An 8758-nucleotide genomic window follows, 5' to 3' on the forward strand; every position below is an offset into this window, starting at 1 on the left:
TGACATTAGTGAGATTCTTAATTCACTATAATGGATTCATGGGCAACATGGAATAAAAAACAAGTGGTTTACTCTGCTTGATTAGATTAAAAAAAATAGCTTAATAAAGGAGTAGACATCTTCAAGTGTGGCATTCAAGTATGAGTCTACTGAAGATGTGCCCCTCAGACAGATACATTTACGGACTGGCTTTCACATCAAAACACTGTTCAGTCTAAATTCGGAAATGTGAAATTTCTTTAATTGTATAATGTCTAATTGATTCATAATCACCAGGATCTGGAAAATAATGTTAATAGGCATGTTCTGCTGTCAAAAGATCACTCCAGATACTTTGGAAGTACAGTATGGGGTGCAAAATGTAAAAAATATTTGCCATAAAGAATCAAAAAAGTAAGTACTGGAGAGAATATGTGTTAATAGTTTCATATTCTGGGTATTTAAGACCTTTAAAAAAAAAGATTGCATCCTTGATTGAAACTTCTTTTTTATAGCCATAAAATTAGTCACTAGCACTATAAATCAAATATTATCCCTTTGGTGTTGAAGGTGGGTGGTCTGAATGAACAATATGAATGCAACATGTATTAGACTGTCTGATTATCTTTATATCTGTAAATAATGTTTGTTTTTGTAGAAATGCCATTTTTATTGTGTAATTGTGTAATTACCACTTTGTTTCCTGTTTCAGTTATGGCTTCTACAGTAATCCTCTGTGTTAATGATCATTTGTAATAACATCAATAGGCCTAATAAAACAAAAGTTATTGCCCAGGGCTGTTTGTAATGAAAAATGCACTAACAAGAACACAAACCTAAAAAAATAGGAAGAAATAGTAATTTTATTGTTTATAGTTTATTGCATTCTCATTTTGTGGATCAACGACATCTAAGTGGTATTGAATAAAAAAAATAAAAAAGGATTACAGTGTCTTCTTCCTGGCCGACAGATAATGAACTATCTGGTGTCTGATTCCCACAGCAGACACTTTGCTCTGGAGAGCTGTAACCAGAGTTCCGCTGAAGAGGTCGCGCAAGGACTTCTGACGGAGTCCAGCCTGTGCGTCAGGGTGTGTGTGTGTGTGTGTGTGTGTGTGTGTGTGTGTGTGTGTGTGTGTTTCATTCAATGAAATGCAACACCCCGCTCCTCTGTCTGAAGCCTCTTCGGAAACAGGTTTGATTATATTTAAAAGCTTGACCCGGGAGAAACCCAAACAACTGTCTGTTCTAATATTAGCAGTGTGGCTGCGACTACATATATGAATTCTATTATTGTCTGGGCTCGGATATATTCCAAAAGGTAACTCTCACCAAAAGATTAACACGTTTGTCTGCAGTTGGTGGAAAATATATCAATTACCAACAAGTAGTACCCTTAATTTGAAAGACTGATGGTATGCCCGGATAGGCATGTTGGCTGTGGGTTTGATTATGTACAGTAATAAAGACCTTGATTTATGAGTAGCATGACCTTCATTATTATCATTGTATTGTTTTTTATTATTGTTATTATTATTATTGTCATTATTATTGATATTATTCTTTTTATAGCTCTATCTATGCATACCCCTAGCCATGCGTAAAACAGAGCTGTTGGCAGCATACTGACATAATGTGATGAAAAAACTAAAACCATTAAAATGAAACAATAATAATATTATTCTCCATCATCAATACACAAATCCATATCAGCTGAAACATTTTGCCTGATCTGCTGTGTTTTGCTTTTGTTTAACTGCAAAGCGGCATAATTCCGAAGTGTGGTGTTTGCACAAATTCAGACATATCTTTATATTCTTTGATTATTGTGGCACGGAAAAGTTGCTTGTAACCATGTCACCTGATTAGGATTGAAAGAACTTTGGTAAGAAAAAAAAAAATCTCCCCACCCCCACAGAAGAGGAGACCGCCCACCAGAGACAGTCAACCCGAGACCCCTTATAGATTTAAAAAGAGAGGCTGCATTCTCAGACTGACACTTATTCAACACTGCCACCTTAAGCAGATTACTTTTGCGCTGCCTGTGTCAAATACGTAGTTCACTTTGCCTCTCCATCATGTTTAGGATGCTGAAACACCACCTTCACCCGGGCTTTTTTCTCTTGTTCATATGGCTTTGTCACCTCATGGAACATCAAAAAGTTCAAGGTAAGCTCTCTTCATCAGTTTTCTTTTATTCTTTCCGTTTTTGATCAACTTCAGCATGCTGTCAGCCACAAAACGCGAGTGTCCGATACTTGCTGCAACAGAGAAACTTTTCAAAGTGAGTTTGCTTTTTTCACCGCTGATAAAACTCTCTCTGCATCAGACAGTGTTTGCGTAAAGCGTCCATAAAACAGGTGCCATATGGGACACTTCAAAGTGCGACTATATGGCAAGTTTTGCAGCCCTCGCCAGGCGCAAAGCCGCAACGCCGTGCTGCTGGCAGCGCCAGCTTTCCATAATACCTGAGCATATTCTGATAGTTTTGTATGAGCGTTTAGTGTCTCACGATGGTGTCAAACCTGTAACAAACTTCAGAATATCCCCCGTGAGTTTATGGGCGTGTTATTTAGCCTAGGCTATATTTTTTCCGTACACATCCACTCAGCATTGTGTGCAAAAAATTGATTTATTTGGTCGCAATTTCACATCTTTAGTTCTGACAGATGAATAAAGCTGGAGACATTTGCAATCATTTCATTCGGGATCTTATAGTTGAAATCAGTCTTCAATTTAAGAAAAAAACACCAGTTCACACTTCATGTAATGATTGTCTGTGTCGGTTTAAAGGATATTTTTGTTCCACAATAATAGGATAACTATTCTGCCTTTATATTTGGATAACCCTAACCTTAAACTTTACACTGGTTTGTTAATAAGCAAGGCATAGTCTGGTGGGTCTGGGATATTGTTCTGAGGCGTTGGTGTGACGGTGGTTTGTTTGGCTAATGACCGTGGTTTTCTGAAGGAGATTGGCTGCTATTTAACGCTGTCTAGACGCCTCACTTCATGTCCACTGATAACAAGAAGGCTATAGGAATAAAGGACAACCCCCCCTCCAAAGATTCTTCTTACTTTTTTGGTTTGTGGCAGGATTGTAAGGGCTGTCTGTCACAGATGGGATAGGCAAGTGTTAACAGTCTCGAGAAAAAAGAATACTGCCAGGAGGTCGAAAGGGAGGGAGAGAGTGTCTCGGATAATACGGGCTGCGTGTGTGTCTAGTGAGTCTGGGTCAGCGGTTTCAGACATTCAACATGCGACGTTTGAGCTTTTTTTGTTGTCCTGTTTACAGCTGGGAACTGCTGGTTGCAGCAGGGTAAGAACGGGAGGTGCCAGGTGCTCTACATGCCCGGGATGAGCAGGGAGGAGTGCTGTCGGAGTGGAAGACTGGGGACGTCCTGGACCGAGGAGGACGTCCCCAACAGCACGCTCTTTAGGTGGATGATCTTCAATGGCGGAGCTCCCAATTGCATACCTTGCAAAGGTGGAGGTGCACTCATTTCCCTTGGTTTTCTCATAATTCACATCATCAGCCATTTCGTTTAATAAATCCTCGTGATGATCTGATTTACGCCTACAAAAGTGCGTAAACTATAGAATGTACTTTATGCACATGAGTAAGTTTACACACAAGGCCAAAATCCTCACCAGCATCACCTAACACAGACTTTTTGTTTTAGAAACCTGCGATAATGTTGACTGTGGGCCTGGAAAGAGATGCAAGATGAACAGAAGAAGCAAGCCACGCTGCGTGTGCGCACCAGACTGCTCCAACATCACCTGGAAAGGACCGGTGTGCGGCTCAGATGGGAAGACCTACAAAGACGAATGCGCATTGCTGAAGGCTAAATGTAAAGGCCACCCCGACCTGGACGTGCAGTACCAGGGAAAGTGCAAGAGTAAGTAAACATTATTTTTTATATTCTGCTCACTTATGAGATTCAGCATTTCTTAAAGTGCATGTGCCAAGAATCCAACGGTCATGAAATCTTCCAATTTCTTTGTCTCTACAGAAACGTGCCGTGACGTCTTGTGCCCCGGCAGCTCCACTTGCGTCGTGGACCAGACTAATAACGCATATTGTGTGACGTGTAATCGGATTTGCCCCGAACTGACGTCGCCTGAGCAGTACCTGTGTGGAAACGACGGGATCATGTACGCCAGTGCGTGTCACCTGAGAAGAGCTACGTGTCTCCTCGGCAGATCTATTGGAGTGGCATATGAGGGAAAATGCATCAGTAAGTCTGCAACTAGAGACGTGAGAGTGCGAGACCTTACTCCCTGAAAGCGCCTCCAGCCACTGACTTTGAATATTGTTTGAGTGCATTTTCATCCAGGCCAGCTCTGCAGTTATTCACTGTTCGTTTTTGCCAACATTCCATTGAGGAGGGGGTCTTAGAGAGCGAGTGGGTTTGGTAGTTGCTTGTGTTTGCTCAAGAAATGATAGACATCTTATTATTTCCTGATGTTGGCAGCACTATCCCATATGGGAGAGAGGGAAATAGAGGGGGAGGGAGAAAGAGAGCCAAACAGGAGAGTGCTGGGGGCCATGAAGACATGCTTCAAGTTAATATTTGAGTCAGATGGATTCTTATTCAGAAAGCAGTCAATCTGAGTCTTGAATGAAAACTAAAACATGACTTTATGTTCCCCGCCCCAAGACCCTAACCTTATAAAACAGGATTTAATTTTTATTCCTAGCTTAGTTCTCCAAAAAACTCAGCAGTCATCTGATCCTGCTTGAAAGACATTCATGATAATCCAACTAATCAAAGATTTCCCCTGTGCTAACTTCTTCTTCTCTCCTATTAGAGGCCAAGTCATGTGAGGACATCCAGTGCAGCACAGGGAAAAAGTGTCTGTGGGATGCTCGGATGAGCCGGGGACGCTGCTCGCTGTGTGATGAGACCTGTCCGGAGAGCAGGACGGATGAAGCGGTGTGTGCCAGCGACAACACCACATATTCCAGTGAATGTGCCATGAAGCAAGCTGCTTGTTCTATGGGGGTGCTGCTGGAAGTCAAGCACTCGGGATCTTGCAACTGTAAGTAAATAACAAAAGCAAAATATGAAAAAAAAAAAAAAACACCCTCCCCCCTCTCCAAGCAAAAGACAATATTCCATGTTGCTTTCCCAACAAGAACCTCCCCTGAAATTGCCCCCCATCCCAACTACCCCCAAACTCCCACCCCAGCCACACCACCAAGCACAGCTTAAGCAAGCAGAAAGGACTTGGGAATAGAAGAACTTGCATGACGTTTTTGTCGCTGGCTTTTGTTCTTGTGTTCTTGTTGATTTTTTTTAATTTTACTTATTTTAAATTTTTCTGCAAAACAAAATAATAGAGAGGTGAATGAAAAAAAACATAGCTATATATCAGCAGACTCCATGTAAGAGTCTTGAAAAAGCTAACTCCATTAAACTAACACAAATAATAAAGGAGACTAATTTTGTTTGCAGTGGAACAATCCTGATATTTAAAGTCTAAGTTTATGCAGGAGCAGGTTGCCTGAAATCTCATGCAGTTTTATTTTGTTTTTTTTTTATCAGTAATGGTTTATTTTTATGATAGTGTTTATATATTTACAGCTTGTAAATTCCATGGTCACATTGCTAATTTCATGGTAATGGTGTATCTGTTTTTTGTATTTTCTTTTCTTTTTGTTGCTTTTGGCTGTAATCAATCAATTCAAAATGCACTGCCTCTTGTGACATACACCACACTGCCAACATGTCAATAAGAACAGAATACTTTTGAATATACTCATATGATGTGCATAAGGTGATTGTAATATTGGTGCCATGTTAGTGATAATGACAGTGGGTTTTAACATTGACTATCTGTAGACCAGAGTGAGCCATTCATGCTCTCACAAATCTGGAGGTAAACCATCAAATTGAACAATAGCCTCAAGGGAGTATCAGATTTACATTCCAATTTGCTCTGTTAAAGAGTGTCTCCTTGTTAGTTTCTCTTTCCTGACTGAGTACCTTAATGGGATGTGCCTAAGGTATACAATGGAATCTGGGGACCAACTTTATGATCACCTCATGAGCTAAATATACATGTGATACTTTACAGTGTGCAGGTTAAGCATCAGAAGCTTGTAGAACCATGCTCTCTACTTCTCATCTCATCCTTAGAAAAAAAGTTAACATTTACCAGCTAACTTTTATTGTACATTCTGTTTCCAGTGAATGTGTTGTCTACCAAAATATGTATCAGAAATGACAAATCTATTTGGATTAATGAGGGACTGTCTGTTTTTGTGTGTTTTTGATGTATCGTCACTCTTGCTCTTGCTTGTGTGCTTTTTTTTTTACGTGTCCGATGTAAATCTCTTCTGTAAAAAGAAAAGAAAATACCTCAGAACTGTGTTGATGATCTCTGACCTGCTTGCTAAGGCCAGGCTGTGACACAGAGTCCTCCCTCCCTGTATGTTTGAGCCAGAAAATAATAATCAGAAAACTCGCAAATCCGAGGAACACAAGAGCACTTTTCTGTGTTATGTGTGTCTGCTTTCAGGAATCTGACCAAAAGAGACCCGAGCCACTGGAACAATCAGCCCTCAGCCCCATTGCCCCCATGCCCGCCACCCAGCCCCCTAACCCACCTTGTGCCCCCAACTTCAAACCCTCTTTTCCATCATCCCACTTTATTCTCTTGTTGCAGCCCTGACTTGCTAGATTATGTAAATGGAGGTTGCATAATTGAGGAGGCCACAGTGATTATTTATGCCAAGTCACACACACACACACACACACGCGCACGCACACACACACACACACACACACACACACACACACACACACACACACACACACACACACACACACACATGCATATACACAAACATAAACATTTACACACACAAAATAAGAAACAAAAGGGAGGCTGTGTGCCAGTGGCTTTGCTATGAGCTTTTGTTCAGTGATATTCTGCGCTGTTGTGGTCCATATTCATACAACAGCTACTATATATTCTCTCATATAGCCATTACAGAAGACCAGGAGGAGGATGAGGAAGATGAGGACTCAGACTACATGGCCTATGTCCATATTTCTTCTATACTGGATGGATAGGCCCCCATCACTAGGGGAACAGTCCTAGGGCATGGAATCATGTCCATACTGTACATTATGTGTATGCTTATTTATTTTTTAAAGAAAAAGGAAGTATACATATAGTTCAGTCTGCTAGATGTTTATTTATACTTTTTTGTGTTTTATAATTTATACATTTACAATGTCAGGCTTACTATCTACCATGATATATTGTGTTACCACTCATTTCCCCCTTTTTTGTTGTTGTCCCTTTTACTTTCTTTTTTTTATCATGAAGAACTATATTTGTCCAAAGAGAAGCAGTGTTATTTATTTGTCATGTTACCGTGTAAGTATAAGTCCTCTACAAGCTGTAAATTGCATTCCCTGAGCTGTAAAAATCTGCTTGTTTCTGTCAAATCTCTATCACAGATGTTTATGTCACACATACGTAAATGCATGTTTAGGCTGTGTGTTTATTTATTGGGAATATATCAATCATTTTATGTACAGAAGTGTTTCTGGTTTGTTTACAACTCATAATAACTGACCAAAGGGATTATCTCAATGGTTTTTCAAAAGAGCATTGTAAAAGTTGCAACACAGCAGTGATGAAATAGAAGAGAAAAAAAGAGCCATTTGTTTTTCTTTTCTTATTTTTTGGTTACTCATTTTAGCCCTTTAGATTTGTTTCCACACAGAGACAACTTTAGACATCATTCAATAGCATTTATTTTGTCTCACATTAGAGCAGAGATAACTTTTGGACGATACTTGATTATTTTGGAAACAATGTGCCATTGACATTTGTGTACTGTCTTCTTGCCAATGTGCTCCATATTGCTCTCGCAGAGCTAAAATAGGACTAACGTACTGCGGTTCTCGACAATATCAGACTTCATCACTTTGTTTCTTTTTTTTTTCTCAGAATGCATTTTTATTTTCAAACATCACAAGAGAAATACAAAATTCTGTTATGAATATATAGTTTTGTATTTTTTATGTAAATGTCATATGTACATACAAAGTTTGATGGTATTTGTACAGATATGAAGAGTGAAACAATAAAAGTTTTTTTCCTTATACTTTTCCTGATTCTGTGCATTATTGATTTGTAAATAACAGTTTAACATGTCAAAATGTCAATGCATGTGTTTACTTCAAAAGATAAGATACATTTATCTACCATGAGAGATTTTACAAATCCTATTTATACGGTGGAATCAATCCTTTTATATATATGGGTGGGAATAGATTCACATCACATCAATGTGATAAAGTATTTAATTAATTGGGATGAGCCAAAAAAAAACTAATAATCTTTCAGTGGTTTTGTTCATAAACAGTTTCTCAACTGATATGCCCGAATCATGATTATATATCAATATTGTTACAGAAAATTACATATGCCCTAATAAAGGATTTTTATGTTCCAATAAAAACACTGATTGAACAGCCTACACAAATTACCTTGCATGTTGTACTGCAGAATGTTTAGTGGTTCTAGGCCTACATTAAATAATAGATAGTCAATCATTCCATAAACTGTGAATATGCATTTAAAATTTATTTTTCAGGTAGTTACAAAACCAGATGGAAGAACCCTTTCATTTAATTAAACTCGATTAAAACCAATGAAACAAGAATAAGAATATGGGAAAGCTCATATTTCTTTTGATAATCAACCATGTTTCACAGTTTGGCTAATTAATAATCGTATCCAGCAAAAACGG

At 38.9% G+C, this 8758-nt stretch overlaps 1 protein-coding gene across 2 annotated transcripts; it reads left to right on the plus strand.

The window, feature by feature from the left end:
- The first annotated feature begins 1927 nt into the window (after positions 1–1927).
- Positions 1928–8110, plus strand: fsta (follistatin a). 2 transcript variants are annotated; one of them, XM_039804302.1, is made up of 6 exons: positions 1928–2148; positions 3275–3472; positions 3663–3881; positions 3996–4220; positions 4795–5025; positions 6976–8110. In XM_039804302.1, the coding sequence occupies exons 1-6, from the start codon at positions 2058–2060 to the stop codon at positions 7062–7064; spliced, it is 1053 nt and encodes a 350-aa protein (XP_039660236.1). In that variant the 5' UTR covers positions 1928–2057; the 3' UTR covers positions 7065–8110. The 2 variants fall into 2 exon arrangements, with proteins under 2 accessions (XP_039660236.1, XP_039660237.1); XM_039804303.1 differs by having other exon boundaries at positions 1929–2148; positions 3275–3466.
- Positions 8111–8758: the final 648 nt, after the last annotated feature.

The sequence above is a fragment of the Perca fluviatilis genome, chromosome 6 (genome assembly GCF_010015445.1).
Source record: "Perca fluviatilis chromosome 6, GENO_Pfluv_1.0, whole genome shotgun sequence".
NCBI lineage: Eukaryota > Metazoa > Chordata > Actinopteri > Perciformes > Percidae > Perca > Perca fluviatilis.

Bases quoted from the DNA above. Each gene is read 5' to 3' on its own strand.
- fsta (XM_039804302.1), top strand. From the start codon at position 2,058: ATGTTTAGGATGCTGAAACACCACCTTCACCCGGGCTTTTTTCTCTTG. The intron at 2,149-3,274 runs GTAAGCTCTCTT...TCCTGTTTACAG, and splicing joins GGAACATCAAAAAGTTCAAG to CTGGGAACTGCTGGTTGCAG. The intron at 3,882-3,995 runs GTAAGTAAACAT...TTGTCTCTACAG, and splicing joins GTACCAGGGAAAGTGCAAGA to AAACGTGCCGTGACGTCTTG.